Source organism: Limulus polyphemus, unplaced genomic scaffold (genome assembly GCF_000517525.1).
Source record: "Limulus polyphemus unplaced genomic scaffold, Limulus_polyphemus-2.1.2 Scaffold897, whole genome shotgun sequence".
Taxonomy (NCBI): Eukaryota; Metazoa; Arthropoda; class Merostomata; order Xiphosura; family Limulidae; genus Limulus; species Limulus polyphemus.
The window spans coordinates 172,703-194,344 of record NW_013666507.1 but is presented as its reverse complement, the minus strand read 5'-3'; the positions used below and the strand labels follow the sequence as shown (position 1 = coordinate 194,344).

The following is a 21,642-nucleotide window of genomic DNA, read 5'->3' as shown; positions in this document are numbered from 1 at the left end:
ATATATATATATATATATAAACCTAAAAAATTATTTTGTTTTATATCATCCACATGCAAAACTTTAGAAGGCTTAACAACCTACATCAAGCAGCAACTGAGTACAAAGGTATTAACTAGAAGAGATAATTGTTTGCTTAACTTCTTTATTTACTGTTATTTGTTTTAACAAAAATAAGTTTAAGAACTTATATAATGTATAATAATTGAAATGTGACTTATTTTACAAAATACTAGTCTCCTAAAACACAGCCAAGACAGGTTACTTTGTAAAGACTAAAGGTCAGTTTTATATTATTTGATACGGTAACATGAGTGCACGTGCTCTGCATCATTGTAACTTTTGTATTGTTAGCCAGGTATGGCTGAAAGGTCAATATAATAAATATATAGAAATATGTATAATGTTATGAAATTTAAGCTATTTAGTATAAACATTTATGTTTTTGTGTTGTAATTTGTTGTCATTCTAGAACGAAAATGGCATAATTTATATTTATTTCCCAATTTTTTTTAACACGGTTACGAGATCGGTTAAATTGACCAAACCCGTACAGAGATTTGTTATGGAAAATAACAGCTTCTTAAACATTTGAAAACTATCTGGACATTATAAAGATTTTGCATGTGAAATTTGAAAATTTTCTGATGTACAAAGGTATTTTTAATCTTAAAATAAAAATTACTTTGCATGTTGTACAGGCACAAATAATGGCGATCATGTACAGCATCATTTGAAAGGCAATATTATTCATGCTAGACCTAGATATATTTCTTTGCAGCGAAGAATTTTATGAAATCCTAAGATTATCTTAGAACATGAAAAGTTGCTTCCCTTATATGTAATTGTAAAAGATGACCATAAAAACTGCAAAGCAAAATGTGAAACCACAAATTTTCAGATATCTTCGCATGGACCCAATGAACCTCCATACCAAATTTGGTGAAGACCCATCCACAGGAAGTGAGGTAGTGGAGAAAAATGCAAAAACTCCCATAAAAACTGAATGTTTGCATATATCTTCCCATGGATCAAATGAACTTCCATATCAGATGTGGTGAAGGGGACCAAGTAGTGGTAAAAAAACGGCCATAAAAAATGCAAAACTGAAAATTTGCATGTACCTTTGTACCAATTTTGGTGAAGATCCATCCACACCTTGCGAAGTAATTACTTGGACATACCACAGGCAGTACTATTATATTTATATAGATAAATCTCCATAGAAATCTTTTGATAAATATTATGTGATAAATTTTACCAAATTTAAAATACTGGGCCAGTGTAGTTTTAAAACAAGTTGGTTTTCCCAACAAAACTACCAGGAATAGTTAGATATGGATTTATGAGCAATAAAAGCAAGATGCAAACCTTGCCAAAGTTTATTTGACATCAGCAATATGGGATAAACAGCTTTGTGTAGTCATATGACAAGCAAGAAAAATGCAGAAAAGATGAAGACATTAATTTAAAGGTGATATCAAGCAACAATACTACTGTCTACATCTTCAAACAATCTGAAGACAAAACATCCTATTTAGGATTAGTTCCATATTTCACTTCCCTACTGAAGCAGAAAATCCCGAAATCTGTTTCATATATTATTTTGTTTAAAAGCTTGAATACAGTCCTTAAGATGACAGTGTAGCAGTCATGCTTGCTTTTGGGAAGAAAAACTATCTGCACAAGATGCATCCAATCAGCATTCTCAGTACATACTACTGCCTCTGATCTATTTGACAAGCTGTTCCCTGTCATCACAGACCTTGTTTCTAAGAATTTCTTGCAGATGCCCATGGATGGCCCCAATATTAATTGGAAATTATGTGAAAGCTTATCAACTGAAGCTAATAAGCTGAATCCAGAAACTCTTGTTGCAAGTTGGATCTTGTGGTTTTACACAGAATTCACAATATGTTTAGATGGGTGTAAGTTAGCTGACTGAAATGTTGAAGAAACTCTGGCAAATTTGTTTTTTCAAAGATTCTCCAGGAAGAGCTGATGACTTCAAAAATGAAACTGGATGCTTGAGCCTTCCATCAAATTTTGTAAGTACCGATTGGCTGGAGAATGACGGTGCTTTGGAAAAATGTTTGTCCCAGTTATCTTATCTTATCTTTCAACATATGTGGGTGTGCACAAAAACACAACAAAATTGGTCCTATGAAAATATTTGTGAAGCTGTTAATGCTCATCTCTTCACCTTCAAAACAATTGTTTTTGTTTTTTTTGCAGTTGCTTCAAAATAACTGGTAAACATTACTTGACCACAATGTGTTGCAAGCCTGTATTTGGCAGACCTAAAGATTTTAAAGGAACTTTCCAGAATTCATACTGATTTTGTTACAAAAAAAAAGTCCTTAATAATTTAAAGAGGGGCTTCAGAATTTATTCAAAAGTCAGCATTAACTTTTAGCTTGGTAAGAAACATGAGCTACATTAATCCAGAGGAGATACTGTTAAATGTATCATCGAATGCTATTCTGTTTTTTTGTTTTTTCTTGATGAAAAAAGTCTGATAAATGCAGGCAGAATGGAAGAATGGGACTGTGACTATTCTCAGATGGTACAAGGAGTTTATTGGGACATCCCTGCAATCGTTGAATTCAAAAGTTTATATGCTTCAGAAGAGCAGGACAAACAGAATAATTTATATTTCTATCTCCTGTCAGACAAAAAATAAAGACAATTCCCGATAGTTTGGAGGGTTTGCAAAATTCTCTTTTCCCTGTCTTGTGGACAAACCATTAACACCCCATAACAATAAGTGGTTAACATGCACCATCCAGTAATCATAGATGCTTTACAAATAACCTGCTTAATGGGAAAAATGCTTAACATGCTAAGATTCAAGCCACTCTCCTAGTTGCAAATAACAAACTTAACACTCCCCAGTAATGTTCCAAAAATTTAGTTCTCATTAACATATAGTAATAATAAGTCCTACAAATAATCTGCTTAATGTGAAATGAATATAATTTTGTTACATTTGAGCCAATCTCTTAAAAATGTGGCATATAGCAAGCTTAACACTCCCCAATAAATTCCAAAAAGTAGATTGACAAACATGACTATAATATAATAACCAAATTAATCCCTATAAATCTTGAAAATGGTAAGCTTAACATAAGCCAGTAACATTCCAAAAGTTAGATTTTTAATTAAAGAACATGATATATTAATTCTGTTAGGCCCACAAATAATTCACTTAACATGAACTGTACTTAAAGGACATCAGTCAGTCTTTTTTCTTTCTGCATATTCAATGCCAGAAAAGAATAAAATTACTTGTGCTGTCATTTTTATTACAGTGTGCTTAGAATAGGATTATATTGATGAACTTTTATTTCATTTTGTAGAAATTATTAAACATTAAAGAAGCAAATGACTGTGACATCACAATTGTGAAAAAGAAAAGACTCTTTAGACTAACCATATATCTGTGAAGCTGTTTGCAATAATGCTTACTATAAATCTGAATTTATCAAGTGTATCTTCAAGAAATATGGCAAGCATTTAGTATATGTTACAAGTCTGTTGTACACAGAAATTCAAGTTTTTAATAAAGTATTTAAAGTCAATTTGCTAAAACTGAAAATATTTTATTTTAGTCTTCATATTTCTTTTATATAACCACTTAAATAAATAAGTTTTTTCAGAAAAATATTCTCATTTTTTATACTCTAATATTAAATTTAAACAAAATTATCAATGTATAGTGAAGTGAAAAGTTAAAAAATATAAAACAAAATGAATACCTTTTTGTCTTCTTTGAATGCATAATTTATTTCAGTTTTTCAAATTAGTTAAACTTATCACGTTTTTTTTTTAATTTTATTGTTTCATCACTTATAAAGGAACAATTTGTTTTCCATCAAAAGCATTAAATCTTGGTGGGAGTCCATTAGGTATTTCATTTAGACAGCATAGCACGTGATCTTTGCATGAAGCATAAGCTAATTTTTTCTCCTACATTTGGGGGCTCCACCATAAAAAAATACAAACTAAAAATATATACTTTTCAGTTGTGTTTTTGAATATAAAGAGCACTAGAAGAGAATGTTCCAAAACTCCTTTAAGTTCTCTGGCTTTCTAAGTAAGCTATAAATAGATGTTCAACAGGATTATCATGTTTGCATATAAACTTTGACAGACTATTATTCTATAGCTGCTAAAATGAAATAGCTGTAATAAGTTTGTGTTTCTAATTGGTTGGAACTACAGAAGCATATTATTGAAGTTAGCAATTTTTGAAACTGAGATTTTTAAATATTTAATTTGAAAGTAACAAATTAAAACTTAGTTTATAATTCAATTTTTTATGTTATCAATGTTTTAATACCATATTTATTAACATACTTTGATAATAAAATGGTCTAAGTTTTTTAATGTAACTGCAAAAGGCTATGACATGCACTTTTACCTAATTATAGTGATATAGTTAAATTTATAGACAGTCATTATTCAATTATGTATTTATGATACACGAGTGATAATGAGCTATGTACACTAGTAGACAACATTCAACCATTTCCGTTCTTGAAATGCTGACTAGAGTGGAGGAAACTGGTTGGCAGTAATTGCTGCCAACTTTTTTGTTGTTGTGCTGCATGTACCATGATTTGAGGAACATTGTACCAATTGGTCCATCACTTGTAATTGATTAATAGGGCTGTTAAGTAATAAATTACTGAATACCACTAATCTCCCAGCTTTCCATAACAGTTGTCATGGTTTAATTCCTGGCCATGTTTCACACCTATCTATGGATAGGACAGTAAGGAGAGAAAGATAAGAGTTTCAAAAACTGTTATACTTTCTTAACTTCTAAATTTGTGATTGTAAGTATTCTTGGTTTAAAAAAAAATGTTAAATACTATTTTACACTTTGTTGTATTTTGTAGTTTTCAGTGCACTAATTTTTGTCAGTCAACAGTGAACAGCTGAGAACATAGTAAATCATTCCTTGACTAAGCCTAGGTCTGCAAGAATGGTCTGGCAGGTTTTAGAAGTTTTTATTATGTTGTTTAGCAATTCTCTGATGTCTTCAAGAAACATAAAAATTTGTATTTCACCCAATGCATGTGGTCCCAAACACACTGTTCTTGTTTACATGGGAAAGAGTCTTTCTAGAAGATAATGCTGATGGACCATCTTGTGTGTGAAGATTGTAGAAACTATACCTCATGTTGATGAGATAAAAGTACTGTTTGTAGTAAAACTAAATTTGAAACATACCTGGATTAAAAGCAGCATTGAAGTATAACAGTTTATTTTAAAATTGATATTTTGTTGTTTTTAACAATAAATATGTATGTGTATTTACAGATTCTTAGTTTCATCATTATTAGAAATGAGTCCAGGAAACAGAATAAAGGTAGGAATTTCCACCTAAAACTTCAGATTTTGTCAGTAATTGAGGTGTAAATTACTTTTGTTTTTTACGTGTATTTTTGATATAATATTCTTTTATATACAAAGTAAAATTGAGAAAAACATTTAATATTTGCAATGGAAGAAAATTTAATCATGTATAATGTCATAGTTCATGTTAATAATTTATTTTGCTTTGATATAAAAGAACATATTTTTCCAATATGCATGTGTTTTGTAGTTTCTTTAGCTAAATGGAACCTACAGTTGTCAGGCTCCACCAACAAAATTTGTAAAGTTTTAAAAAGTATTTAATATGAAGACAATATAAAAAGTCAATTGATATAAAAAACAAGGATATGAATGTACAGCTCTGTGTATTGAGATGATAAGCTTATTAAAATACCATGTAAATTTCTACTGTAAATGGCTTTTTTATATATAAACAATGTAATAACTGAGTGATGTTGGAATTGGTTGAAATATTATGATCAATGTTTGGCTCATCAGATCAGTTACTGATTATAATTAGTCACTGACATTTTTTTTATTTTTCAGTAAATTGAAATATTGCAAATATGCTATGTTTGTTTTGTCATTTTTCTGTCTATATATTTTACTGTCCAGGATAAATTTCTAACAGAGAAATAGAAAACATTCATTTATTGTTGTAAAGCAGTTATAGTTAACCTTTATATGAAGTCTTTGTTAGTACAAAGCTATTGTGTTTTAGATTTTATATAAAACAATGTCAGTGTACAAGTTAAGATATAAATGTTAAAATCATCTGGTGTTTTTAGCATAAACCACTAAAATTTGTATCATAGAGGTAGAGAAAAATGCACATATTAGCAAGATTTTTGAACTTTTTTTTACAGCTTAATAATTACCATAGATAAAACCAGCTTGTAACATTAGAAGTGTAGAATTTAAGGTTTCTAACTTATAAGTTATGTCAATGAGTGCCATAACCATAAGATTCAGTCAAACTTCAAGCTGATTTGTACTATTAAAATAATAATTTAAAAAAAGTTTAATGAACTCCTGAAATAATCACATTCATAAATATGAACTTTCATCTATGTCTCATGTAACACATTCTCCAACCTTTGTAAGAAGGCTTGAAGTTGAAAATATAACTGCTACAAATTATTTTTCATGAAAAAGAGCAAAAATTAGTGTGCATGAAACAAACATTAATTTAAACATCTTTTTACTGTGATATTACATATAGGATATTAATAGAAATATACATTATTAGGTCTTTAAACCAGACAAAAAATAACATTATATTAATATCCACATAAGTGATTGTGTACACCATAATAAATAGTAATTTAGCATATGTATACAATATTAGTTGTTTATTGTTGAATCTATTACAAAGTGAAATATTTATTTTGATTAATTTCAGGTTCTGATTCCTCTGTTAAAAGTGATTCTTTGTGTTGGCTGCTATAAAAATGCTATAATTGGTTAATATATGCTCAGCTATTGCACTGTTTTCAATTCTTCTAAATAATGACATCTGAAATATACTCTTTAACTTGTAGATTGAAGAACCTCGGATATTTTTAATCTGTCATCCAGTTGGATGTTAGTAGCTGAAGCACTGATAAAAATCAGTAATACAGTAATTGAAGTTTGTGTAGTTTGTCTGTGAATTATTTTTATGTGGTGCAGAATTAATTTCATTAGTTACATGAAACATTCATTTGTGTTAGGAGATTCACATTGTATCATTAGAAAATTAGTGTAAAGTTGTATTGTAGACTTACAACAAGTTTCTTATAAAAGATCAAATTATAGTGTACATAGAAGAATAAGAACTAACAATATTGCTGAGTTTAAAAAACAGGTAGGTTCAAGAAATTGGTTTAACATAAAGATATGATACCCTATAACTTGAGCACTGTAGAAAGGTGGACTTTTCTTTTTCAAGGCCAAATTGGGAATCAATTTACCTCTGAAGAAGAAAGGTCCACCAGATGAAAGCACTTGGGTTACAGGATATCAGTTTTTGTGTTTAAATATCCTTAATTCATTGTTATTTCCCCCTCTAATCTCTTCACATGATATCCAAAGCCAATCAACCATGCACAATTATGACTTCTGAGAATTGTTTAAACAGCCCAAAAGCACAGAAATCCCTGAAAGATGTGCATAAATTCTATAACATAAATGTCTGTTTGTACTTGCATCTTACAAAGGAAGAGGGGTGATTCTTTATATAAGTGATGAACTGCAGTAGGTTGAAGCCTTATGGGCTTCATTCAGGGATTTTGAGGATATAAAATTTTTAATTCGAAATTGTTATAGGCTGCCTGATCAGAAATATGTATGATATCAGAATTGTTAGTAATAAGATTACTGATGCAATAATTATTGGAGACTTTTCTTTTATACACATTGATTGGTAATGTATGGTGTTAAATAGTGAGGGAGAGAGATTTCTTAAAGTTATGCAGGATTGTTTTCTATATCAAATAGATAGCCATTTAGATGGGATGGTATTTTAGATTTATTGTCAAACACTAACAAGGATATGATTACAAACTTGTCAGAGTTGAACTGGGAGAATATTTGGGGAAACGTTGCATTGCACTTAGGTTTGATGTATTTACTACATGTTGAGATAAAAATAAATGAAATTTTAGTTCTTATTTTTGAAAATTCCAATTTTGAGGCCAATATTAATAAATTGAGATAATGAATTAAAAGGTAATATCAAAAAGATTTGGGAAATTTGAAAAAGCTTTAAAATCAAGATAAGCATATTTTTAGAAAGAGGAGAAGAATAACAATCAGTCAATCATGCTGTCCTCCCCATCAAAATCTCTATCAGCTTTCACTGAGATCTAATAATATTCCCAGAGTAGTGCATTCTGTTTCCTACATGAGCTTAGGAAGTGACTTTTCTTTTTGTCTTTGCACATTTCAATACCTCATCATTAGTTGTTCTTTTTATTTAGCTGATCTATGTCATTCGTCTATAACACAACATTTCAAATGTTTTCAACTGTCAGTTTGTTTTAGCACTTTATTCTAACTTCCCAAAGGTAATTAAGAGCTATATAGTGCAGTGGGACACCCAGTCTATTTACACATCTGATGTGTGTTAGTGCCACTGGTTAGGTGCATGCCAGGAGGCTGTTATGAGGAAAGTTTTAGATGATCAAACCTAATTGGCTTACTAAAGACATGAATGAGAAAATCAAAGATATACATCATAAAGTTTAAAACATTGACTACTGACTTGGGTTACACTTATAGTGCAAGGTGTCCCAGATTTTGCCACTACAAGTATACTTGTTGAAAAGATTACACCATTGTAAACTGAAAATGCTGGCATCACATATAATGCAACAAACAATCTGCTGGCAATTTGGGGAACATAAATCTACATAATAATCATGATCAAATTTGTATTGTATCATTATTTGCATTATTGAAATTCACTAAAGTAAGCAAACATATCTCCATAAAGCTCACGTCAGTGCAACTAATACTAAAGAAGAAATGGTTACAATGCAAAAATAAATTATGATAACCGAAACAGGCTTGTTCTACATGATCCATGGCATTGCTTAATCAGGTCTGAATTAATAAGCAATTGATGATCAATAAACATTTTAAAATTTTATGATTTTATTCTTTCAGTGTTTCATGAACTAAAAAGTTCTCATATCATAACCAAATGACAAAAATTAATGTCTTCTTGTTTCTCTGTCCATTATTGAGACACGTGGTACTCTTTGAAACATTTATCTATAGAGAGGGCTGGTTTTTCAGGGCAGACATCATAAATGTATTGGATTGCTTGTCTCCTACCAGCATTTGTATAGACACAACATGGTTTGTTTGGCTTCTCTTTCTTTTCTGTGGGTGGCAAATGTGATGTAATGAAATGATTCAACTGTTGGCAATGGAATTGGGGGTGCATGTTGCTCCTGGCCTTGAAGATGGTATTACCTAGCAGATGAATTGTTACAAATTCACAACAATTCAATAGTTTCATATCCTGGCCTCTATTTTCATTATAGAGGATGTGGGCATTCAGAATAAATGTCTTTATGATATGAAGGGTAATATTTTTAGTACCATCGTATTGTCTTATGTAGAGCTGAGTAATACAACAATATCTGGTCAGATCTGTTTATCCTGGGCATGTTATTGTTGTAATCGCCGATTATATTGGGTTTCTTCAAAATTTTATTATTCCAATTCACGATATCAATTATCTCCACTTTGTGCATTTTGCTTATTGTGAGCACTTCCCGTTTGACCTGTTTACAAACTACTACTGAGTCTAATCCCTTCCATTCATTTTCCCCCTTCTTCAACTTTTTATGGACCACATCTTTTCGATTTTCTTTTTGGTCAAACTACAGTGTTCCACATATGTAGGAATTGTAATAATTATTTGTGTACACAACATGACCTTTGTCCAGCTAATCATCCAACAGATCAAGTACAACAGCTGCAGCCTGTCTCAAGCCTGCATCATAATCAAGTTTCAAAATATATGTGAATTTTCATCACCATGCATTGAGATTCGCATAGTTCATAGTTTGTTTCCATATTTGTGATATATTGTTTAAACAAGAGACTGCCACACCAAAGTACCACAGACTTGTTGAATTGCAAATCCTCTCTTTGATAGTAAATATGGATCATTTCATAATTGAAATGATCCATTAGAAGTTATATGTTATACAAACCATCATCATGAAGTTAGGAATTGTCTGTGAAATGCCAAAAACATATGAGCATTTGAAAGCAGTTGCAACTCATCACACCACTAAAACACGTCTTGTATAGAATATCAGTACTCCAATAGTGCTCCAAGGTAGGTAGGTTGTTTGAACCTATGTCAATCCACAAGGCAAGAAAATTTTTATTTTCTGTTCATCTGGGTCCTTCCAGTATTTAGACGTGATTCTCTTCCCTATGGTCGCTGTTTGTTGATTTCAGCTGTCGTATATTGATCTGTTTGTGTGACCATGATATCTGAATTATAAGACCAGAGTTGTCATTGAAAGCAAAATTGGGTTGATCTTGTGCAACATTTGATTAGTTTTGTAATGTGACACCAGGGTTCACACCTGAACTCTAACTACTCCTCTGTCCTAAACAGGAGTTGCTCTTCTATCACAAACTGGTGTAGTAGAACCACATCCACCATCTCTTGTCTTACCTCTATGACGACGTGGTCCTCTGGTGCGGATCTCACAAACTCTAGGTCTTCCACATGCTGTCGGTACTGCATTGTCGTAATTTGAAAAATAAGAGTGTGATGAAACCATTGGGTGGCCACCATCATTAGACTGATTATCACTGTTATGATTGGTCTGGATTTCCATCTGAACATTACTATCATCTGAAGAAATTGCTTATAGATAGATAAAATTTGAATTTGCACATGCATATTTGGCTTTGCATATTGGTGTAGTGTATACTATAAGAGTTGGCAACCAACATGTTAAACTGATAGATGTGATGGAATGTTTACAGAACTATAGGAAAGCTGGTGATTTAGTTGAAAAAGAAATTAGAAAATCAGAACTGGTTAAGAGGTAAGTCGAATAATATTTATGTAAAAACTAATAGCAAGGATCTTTTCTTAAGGATGTTAAAGGTAAGAAAAACCTTAAAATTGATCATTGGGTCCTTAAAGGATGTTGATGCAAATTTTTGTTGAAGGCTGTGATATGGCTGAGCTATTAAATGTTCATCTGCTCTTACAAGAGAAGATATTAGTAAAATTCATGATCCTGAGCATTTTATGTAAAATATTGGAATTCACCTGAATTGTGTAGATATTAACCCTTTAGTGATAGGTACAAAGACTGAGAGATTAAATAAAAATAAAGCACCAGGGCCATACATAATTTTCCCCAGAGTGTAGATAAAAGAAGTTTTGCAAAATTGTTTTGTAAAATATGAAAGCCATCATAATTTTACTAAAGGGTAAACTTGTCTTGCTAATTTGATATCTTTTTTTGAGGATGTTACCTGTTATCTGGGCAATGGAAAGGATGTGGATTTGGTGTAATTAGATTTTAAAAACTTTTGATATGGAGACTTACAGAAGATTACCTAAAAAAAAATCACATTAGTATGAATTGGGAAAAGACCATTTAATTGGATTATGGGGTGGTTTGTGATTAGTGGAGTGCCTTAGAAGGCAGTGCTTGAGCCTTTGCTTTTTCTTATTTACATTAATGATATTGACAGGGGAATGATTAGTAAACTAGTAGAGTTTACTGATAGCATTAAACTCTTGGGCATTTCTAGCTGTACTGGGGATGTTAAGGCATTACAGAATGACTTGGATCATCATAGTAAGTACAAGCTAATAGACTTGGGTTATGATAAGTTAGATCTCATGTTTGATATATATAAGAACACATTCAATAGTGAGACAGGAGATAAGGGTAATGCTCTGTTGCTAGTAGTAAAGCAATACAATTTTAGTGTATTTATAGACATTTGTGTAGTTAAAAGAATAATGTATGCATTTATGGGAAACTTTTTAAAGCTCATTAAATTGTGCAAAAATTAAATTAGGAATAGGGAAGTACAAATGATGTCACTATATGTGTATGGAAAGCTTTTAAAACTTCTTTAAACTATGAAAAATGGAATTTGATGTGGGAAAGTATGGACAAAAGTCACCATGAGTGTAATAATGGTGGTGTGTGTGTGTGTGTGTAATGGAATGGTTTATCATTTTTGATCACACTATTTGGTTCAAAGTGGCTTTTGTACTAGTGGTGTTTGGTGGGTATCAAGTGTTGTGGAATAGATTAAACCCCGCTGTCATTGAGAAACCTTGCTCATAATTCTACATACTTAACCTCTTACATGAATAGTTTAAGCAGATCACTTAGCTGTTTAATTACTTTGAATACACAGCCCCACCTTTACGTTTTATAAGCTTTGTGGATTTGAATCAGAAAGTGTTTTGTACATGAAGCAGATATTATCCATTCTGAAAATAGCAAAGGAACAAAGTGAGCTCTAAAAGGAAATCAACTTAATTCTTTCTTGTTTTTCTCAATCATGTGTTATCTGAAACCTGCACACATATAGAATAAAGAATAAATCCTATTATTACATTATGAAATAGAAATGCACAACATATGATTCAAATACCATATAATCACCCTAAATCTTTGAAAAAGCTTTTCAACATGTTTTATATTGTTTTTGAAATGTTGTACCAACAATGGGACTATTCAAGTTGAAAGACTTTTGTAGACACTGAAATTTGTCTATTGCAACAAAATAGTCCTTGTACTATGATGCTCTGTGCCTACAACTTATGAGAGTTGATCTGCAATTCTGCTTGTGAACATGGGTCATATATGTTTTTTGTTTTAGACCTAAATTCATAGGTATTTAAAGTTTTAAGGGAGGCTCATATAGTAATTGCAATCAGCTGCTGTTTTCTTGAGTTACTCTTGATGACAAGCTGTTTTTTTTTTTCACTGTATCCTTTATATGGCTTGTAGTTTTTCACTACTTAAATTATACTTTCTCTTGCTTTATCAATATGGTCTAAAGCTACAATGTCCCTTTCTTCTGTGAGAAATTTCATATTGCACATGTTTTTAAATTTCATAAGTAGGAGAATATATATCAAAAAGTTGAGTTATATTCCTCCCCCCCCCCCAGAAGGAGCCCATTTTAGGCACCTTGCAAATCACTACATATAAAATGAATTTCAACAAGAGATCCACAGTGTAGTCACAGCCATATGTATAGCCCAAGGACAAGGTGACTGATTATGCATGCTGTTACCATAAATATGGACAATTTTATGTGTATTACTCACACAATAAATATAAAAGGTAGTGATATCGAACTGTTTATACACAACTTCTTGTAGACTCATCTTTTCAATTTGTACAGTAGACTTATAAAAGTAAAAGTGTCAAGAATATGGGTATGCTAAATGTAGTTACAAACTTGACATTGATCTTGATGTGCATGTATTTATGGTGATTCCTTTTTCAGGAGGTTTTTATTGTATCTGTGGCAAGAACACCCATTGGATCTTTCAGAGGATCATTAGCAACAGTATCATCTACAAAATTAGGAACTATTGTTATTGATGGAACAATAGAGAGAGCAGGTGAAAAAATTGAATTTTTTCTTTTGTTTTTAAGAAGCATTAACAGTTTTTAGTTTATTAAGTATTGAAATTTTAATTTCAAAATTGATTTGTTATGTATTCTACTAAACTGTTTTTATGAAACCATTTTGATTAGAAAGCTGTATCAAATTACATTTTTAAGCTTTACTAATTTGTTAAAAGCTGAACTGAGAATGTTGAACTTGGGCCTCAGCTTATAAAACAGCAGAATCTCCTTGCTTGAGAAATTTTATTCATCATTGGTCAAGATCTTCGATAGATTTGATGGAAATGTCACATTCATCTAGGGGGTATATATGTGTAATAAACTTAACTAGAGATCTAGCTTTAGCATTTTTTTTATTGTGAGTTATTAACTTTGTTTTGGTGGAACCAATATAACCCTGCTGACAGCAAGGACAAGTAAATTTATACACAGAAAAGAGGATTGAATAGATGAAAGTTGAAAAGGAACTAAGGCAACAGTTAGCTTTTAAAACGAATTTCAACTTTATCTGCACGTACACCCTGAGGATGACATTCTTTAGCTGTTTTTAATAATCAGTGAATATTTGCCCATGTATAGCAGACTAATGACCACAATATTTCTAGATACACTTTGCTTTTTCAAATAACAACAAAGTATTCTGTCAAAAAATGATTTGGAAACTCATTTTTACATAAGAATTCCTTGACATGTAAAAGTTCTTAATGTATACTATCATATGTGCTGGATGTTTCATAGGCACAATGAAAAACTATTTTCTCAAAATTCTCCTTAAAAACATTTTGAATAAAACTCAAAATTAAAACAAAATCCAGTGAAAGTATTTTTATGTTTAACTTCACATTTAAACTGTCAAATATTATTATTTATAAGTGTGTCCAAAATTGGAAGTTTGCGATCCTCCTGATTTTGAACAGTAAACTTAACCCTATCAGGCAATCTATGTACATTGTAAGTAGGTTAAGTAACTCTCATGAAATTTCTTTCCACAAATGAAACTAGTGGATGAAATTGTTTGAAATTTGAAACAACTTTCCTAAAAGAATGTAGTTCATAAAAAGTAAAATATTGATTTTCAATTTTTCTACTATTTCTACTAAAAATTTGTTATTTAATGTAGTTATTTGTCCTCGCATTTTGAACAGTTCACCTTTCAGGAGATTTTTCTAATTTGCAAAGTGGAGAATGGTATAAGCTTTTTCTTGGAATATATTCAGTTGTAATGTGATACGTGTATTTGGAATTTGGTCTTTTATGTGTAGAAGCTCATATATACAATCGTAGGAGTACTCAGACTAAGCTGATTAGTAGTAGAAGAAACCAAAGCTAAGATGTTTTAACTGTATGCATGTTATGTGACAACAAAACTGTAATTAGAGGTTTCTTTTGGAAAAAGGAATTAAAAACTTTGATAATATAAACTTTAAATTATAGCATACTTGGTAATGCTAAGTTTATTAAAATACATTGATAGTAAAATGGCTTAATTAAATTTTGAATGCAATTCATTAACTCTTTAGTGACATGCACAGAAAGGAGTTTGAAAAGTGCATCATCCTGAAAGGGTTAATACTGTTATGTCTTCTGTTCAAGTATTGTAAAGACGTAGGAACCTGATCAGAATTCTCAAAGATAGTAAAATTGTTGTCAACATACCTGCAATAGTGGAGAGTTTTGAATTCTAATGGGCAATTGTCCAGCCATTCCTTTTCATAAAAACACGAAAACATGTTAGCAAGAGATGAAGCTAATCTTCAACCCATAGCAACACCATCAATCTGATAATATAGTTTCTCATTAAGGAAGAATTGAGATACCTTGACAACAAAGTTGATTAGCTTCCCCCAAAAAATCATTAGAAATACTAACTTCATTGGAGTTACTATTGTAAAGTACACCAATACATAGCTATATTGTATTTTCCAATGGTATATTGGTGTAGAAGAATTTAATGTCAAAACTAGCACAGTGAACATCATTATTGGACTTCAAAATTCAAAAGCAGCTGTAATGGGGTAGAAAAAATATATCTTTTAAAAACAAAGTTTCACCACTGTTAATGTGACAAAATGTTTGTAAATGGTATATTTTTTGTCCCATTTTAGCTGTTTTTAAATTTTGTAAAGTGTGGGATACCTCCAACATTTATATCATTATCAAACTTCAGTTGTTGAATTTCTTGACAAAACTCAAAACTGTCTTTTAAGGTGTATGCATTTGTAGTTAATTCTACAAGAATGTGTACTCAAAGTCCAGCTAAAGCATGATTGTAAGTTCCAATGTTAAATGCTATAGTTCTTAAAGGAAATTCTTCTCTATAAACTTTTGGTAAGCAATAAAAAATTCCAGGATGATTCCTGAAGGTTTAATATTCCAATACTGTCTTTTATTAATTGTTACTTTTCTTCAATTGTAACAAATAACACTATAATTTAGTGTCTTATTTATCAGTAGAATCACTTTGCAACTCAACAAATTCTGAAACAATACTAAACCTCTTCACACAGTTAAGCTATTTTCCCCACTCATCTGCCTTAGAGGTTTGCATATCACTAACCTTTAGTGAACTCCCACCTAATCTCACGTGTGAATTGCTCTACTGCATAATGACATCATTATGCAGCAAAAGCCCTCCACCACTAGAAGGGTGACAAACACCCTAGTGCACTAATTCCCTCTGTGCACTTACACTCATGAATCTTCCGTCTTTTCCTTGGCACTGAATATGTCAGATGTGTTTTTTTCTTTTTCAGTTTTTCAATTTAATGAAATTTGTGACATTTAAGGTACTTAATATTATTCTTAGTTTCTACAAACTGTGAATTCAGAAGTTTGTGAAATATCTTCTATTACTTGTGTGAGTGAAGAATTTCCTCACACAGGTAATGTGTCAACTATGGCTTCTGGAGGCACTTTGATTGAGGATGACAGGATGATTATTGTGTATAGGGTAGTGGGTTCCTTTATGCAGCAAGGACATTCTGCTCTTGTCCATTCTTCAGGCATTCCTACCCCTCATTTTAGTTGGAGAATGAGGATTAAATTAATCACTTGTTTCCTCCTTCTGGTTATGCTTTGAGAACTTCTCTCCCTGCTGAAGAGAACCATCAAATTTCCTTGCATTATTAGGACTTAATATCACAGCTCTGTACCATTATTTGTCTTTCCTCTGTATCATGTGACTCTTATTCCCTCCTTCATATTCCTGACCTGACTTTTTACTTTTACCTCCTTCTCCCCCTGTACGTGGTGAGGAGACCTCCCAGGGAAGGTTCAATTACTTCCTCTGGGATCTAAACATCCACCCATGTGTTTGCTGTGCATAGCAACCCGTGAAGGGGAGGAGAGGATTCTGGTGGTTGAGTGGTGTCTGGGACACTGCAACACACCACTTTGGCCTTGAATTCCTGTAGACGGGTGGCTTGGCCCCCCCCCCCCCTGGGTCAATTAGCTAGTACCATGTGGACCTGTACCTCGCTTCCTGATCCTTGCCTGTGACTTTTCATTGAGTCATCTGAGGAAAGTGGATACTCCCGATTGGAAGTACTGTCTTCTTTTTGCCGAATATCTTTGAGCCATTCTTCTCTTCCTATTTACACAGGTGGTTTGAAAAATATGGTGACTCTATACGCTCTGCCATGGTTTGCTGTGGCTCGGTAGTTGCTCGCAGGATCCCCTCTACAGTTTCTGTGTTCACTGCCGAGTTGTATGCCATTTCTCTTGCCCTGGATCATGTAGAAGCTAGGCAGAACAGTGATTGTACTACTTACACTGACTCTCTTAGCTCTCTACTGGCCCTGGAATTGCTTAATGTTAGTTCTCACGCTGTTCTCATCGATATTCAATGATATCCATCTAGTTTTTCTGAATTCCTGGCCACGTTGTATTCACGGGAACAAGCTCGCTGACACTGCACCTAAATCCGTCTGGTCTGGCCATGCCTGTCCCATACGTGGACTATGGTCCTATCTTCATGGCATGGCTTCATGCCAGTTGGCAGTCAACTTGGAGTGAGCAATGTCATAACAAGCTTTTTCAGATCAAACCTTCTGTTGCTCTTTGGTTGTCTTGTTTCCATAAGGATTGGAAGGAGGAAGTTGTCCTGGCAAGGCTATGCATTGGTCACAGTTTTTTAACTCATCCTTTTCTTTTATCTGGTATTTACCCACCGATGTGTAGCCTTTGTGACACTCAAGTCACAATAGCCCACATTTTACTGTCGTGCCGTTGTTACAACCATAAGCGGCAGCATTATTTTCGACACGTGTTTTGTCAGAGTTTACCCCTGACATTGGACAGTGTCATTGGCAATGGGGACACCGTCCAACTTGATTGAATTTTGGACATATTTTGGTTTAACTCACTGTATTTTTACATTTTACTACAATTTACTTTTACTGTTTTTACCAGTTGTTTGGTGCAGATAGCCTAGTTGCTTTGCTCCATAAAACACCAAACAACCAAACAAACCTCCTTCTCATGATATTGGCAGTCATACTGATTCTTTCCTTGACCATCTATGTTTGCATAACCTCATGCCCCACCCTTCTCATTTATCTGATTATTATATCATAGTCATTCTGAATTCCCCAAATTTGGAAATCCCTCTTACCTGATTTGGGGTGGACTCTTTAACCCAATACTCCTGTCTTTGCCTAATCCTTCTTACTATACTTTGTTGCCTCCCCTCTATAACTCATGTCTGAGACACTTCACCATGCCCCAGAGGATTTTTTGGGTGATTCTCGTTCCATTCTCCACTATGGCCTGTTCTACTTCTGCCTTCTTAATCTCACTCTTCTATACATCTGACTTCTACCCGGCATCAGACTCATTGAGCTCCTCAGAGACAACCACATTGGGTCAGGTCCTATTGGGGCCTGTTTGTTGTGGTTTGTGCACATATGGTCACACCTTAACACAGGCAGATTGGTTACTCTAGTTCTTACCTTTTTATCCAATTCCTTCCCACCCTATCAACTCTCATCCCATTTCTTTTCATACTTCATCTGAAACCACCTAAGTACAATGTCTTGGAAGGTGGTGTCAGATTTGTTGGAAAAATACATTATTGAGAGGGTTTTACTCTCTTCTCTTCGTGGTTCTCAAAAATACTGGGGTCTAGTGTCTGGTTTACCCTATGCTAATCATGTTCTCAACTTGTAGGGACCTGATATTGCTATTGTTATATTTGTTCCAAAAATAAAACTGGTGGATGAAGCTTGAAGTTTTACACGAACTTTCCTAAAAGCATGTAGTTTAAGAAAAATAAAATATTTAATTTTGATTTTTTCTACTATTTCTAATAAAAAATTCATTATTTAATGTAGTTATTTGTACTCTGACTCTAAATAGTTCACCTGCAAGGTGATTTTTATATGAAGTATAAAAATACTATTTTTATATTACAGTGTTCACATTTCATTTGCATAATCTCTAGAATATCATAAATGAATATCAAAAGTTTTTAAGGTCAATATTTATATTTTATTTTCCATGTTCTCTACTGTATCACTAACTAGTTATTATCATCAACATTCAGTGCAATGTAATGTTTAAAATTAATAAATGGAAATATATACATACCTTTTAATTGTTTGCAGATTTCTTTTGCAACTTCCTTTTCTTTCATATGAGTAATTTCATGTCTTTATCTTTTCACTTTATTTCAGTTTATTTGAAATTTTCCTTTCCAATTCTTTGTCTTTTATTGTTTATTCTAATGTGTCAACTAGTGCCCACAAGGCTTTATTATTATTATACAGCTACTTCTGTGCACAGACTCATTTCACTAACGCTCACACATGTGAATGATGCCATCTTGTTTATACACTTTTACAATCCAAGCTACATGTTAAACATATAAAAATCATTAAACTTTTCAAATTTGCATTTTAAAACACATAATACATAATTAATTAAAATACAAGCATAAAACCTAAATGCAATCTATCTATCAATACATATAAGGCAAAAAATACTTGCCAAGCACTATGTACATCTTAACAAAGATCAGCGAACTTAGCTTCATTTCATCCTGTTTGAAAATGAAAACATATAAGTATGTTTACCATTACCTGACAACATTCAAGAGTGAAGTCTGCTCTTTGTATTGGTTATAAGCTTAAAACTGTTGCATAGCAACACAGCTTCGACTTTGCAGGTGGATGTACTTGACCTTTAACTAAGGAAATATTTACAAAGGTTTATTGGTGGGAAGAAATTCTTCTAAGGGCTTTTGAAAGTAATGTAAAACATCTGTATTGTGTACTTTGGCCATCTGCAGTAACTGTCTGCATTCCAAATGCACAGTTTCTTCTCCACCAGCTCTTAAAGTTGAGAAATTGTAACCACAAGTTGATCACATGACAGCAAAAACTTCAGTTTTAATTGCTGTTTTAGGTGTTTCTTTTCAAAATAAAGGAATATAGCATAGATAATATAAAACTTTGAATTACAGGGTCCCAAAGTGAAGAGTCCCAGACTCTCAACTTTTGTTTTTTTCAAGAGTCCCAGTAAGATTTTCACAGGTCCCATAGGTATAATTTAATAAATTTAAAAAAAAGGAAAAAGCACTTCACTGTCAATGAAAAACCTTATGTACAATGTACAGTACAGGTTAACCTTCTGCTATTACAAAAAGAGCATATTAATATTCACTGAAAAACTTTATTTACAATTTACACTGCAGGTTGTTTCCCTTTATGATTTTTCAATAGTGTTAAAAAGGTTAAGTGCACTTTTATCCTCAACAGAAACTATTATTTATAATGTACAATACATGTTGCTTACATTGAGCACATGCTAAAGTAGGACAAAAAGCAAAAGGATAAAATGAACATCTTTTCCAATAAACATGAAAATATAATCTTCTGTTTTTAATGTATCATTACTTAAAAGTGACTACTTGATTTCTTTTATGATTTGTTTTGGTACCAATTAACATTTTTTATAAACAAATTATTGTAAGAACCTTCTTGTGTACCAACTACTAAACTTTGATATCTTACAAATTATTTTCAAGCAGAAAATAAAGAAATTCCTTGAAGATTTTAAAATTAAAACTACTTGTCGTTTAATGTCTTTTGTCTCTAGAGTATGTGCATCACTCAAGAAGTATGAAAACACTGTCATATAATAGTCAAGATTTTATATTGCTTTTGGGGGATAATATTTAACAGTATATGAGGTCAGTGAAGTCAACTGACCTCGTAATCACCATAAAAAAATTGGGAATTAATTCTAAATTTCCCCTATTTTCTTTCTGGAATGACTGCAAATTATATCAGAAAACCATAATTATTTATCCTAAGTACCGTATTTTTCAGAATATAAGATGCACCGGTGTATAAGACGCACCCTTATTTTGAGGACAAAGTTTTGGGGAAAAAAAAGCTACAGTCACATTTGAAACATTTTTATTGAACAAAAATTAAATTTGATACTTTAAAAATTAGTATGTATTGTTCTAAACACAAAAGAGCTCAAAACATCAAAATAAGAAAATACCCAGTGGTGGGATTCAAATATTTTAACAACAGGTTCTCTCACTAGCAGCATGTAAAAATATTGGATATTAAAAAAAGGTGGGGCCAGAAGCCCCCCCCCCCCCCCCCATCACTGAGAAAACAAAAATAGGCAGTCACGAATAGTGTTAAAGATTCTTTAGAAACTTTCAATTAAAAAAGTGTTTTATAATCTTTCAACAAATCTTTATTAATTTCTTCCATACGTAATACATTAAAAATATATTTCAAAAAAAGTAAAGTAGAAAAAAACAAATAAAATGGATAGTAACAGGTGAAACACAAAGAAATGAATTATTAGAGAAAGAGGTCCTGTTATATTTGGAGCAAAAACACAAAAATTTATATTTCTTAAAAATTTTAAAAATGTATTAAACTAATGCATAGCTGATAGATCTTCTATATAATTAATATACCTTATACAGCTATGAAAATTGAAATGTTATGCTAATAATTGGCAAGCACGAAATTGCATTAGAAAATATTTTTCCCCAATAATTTATAAAATTTGTTAGATGATGCTAGGGGCCTAGAGCTATGTATATAGATGATCTAACCCTAGGTATAATAATAATAGATTAACGTAATTATTTAGA

The 21,642-nt window shown here is 32.1% G+C and overlaps 1 protein-coding gene across 14 annotated transcripts in view; it reads left to right on the top strand.

The window, feature by feature from the left end:
* Positions 1-21,642, top strand: part of LOC106461099 (acetyl-CoA acetyltransferase, mitochondrial-like) — a 152,632-nt gene that overhangs the window by 18,296 nt on the left and 112,694 nt on the right. For 8 of the 14 annotated variants that reach the window (XM_022387971.1, XM_022387976.1, XM_013920889.2 and 5 more), the window contains 2 exons: positions 5,329-5,377; positions 13,396-13,513. In XM_022387971.1, the coding sequence (XP_022243679.1) occupies positions 5,329-5,377; positions 13,396-13,513 (167 nt within the window). Of the gene's footprint in view, positions 1-67; positions 109-4,452; positions 4,842-5,328; positions 5,378-13,395; positions 13,514-21,642 lie in introns of those variants that run through there. The other 6 variants (XM_022387981.1, XM_022387982.1, XM_022387979.1 and 3 more) reach the window with 3 other exon arrangements.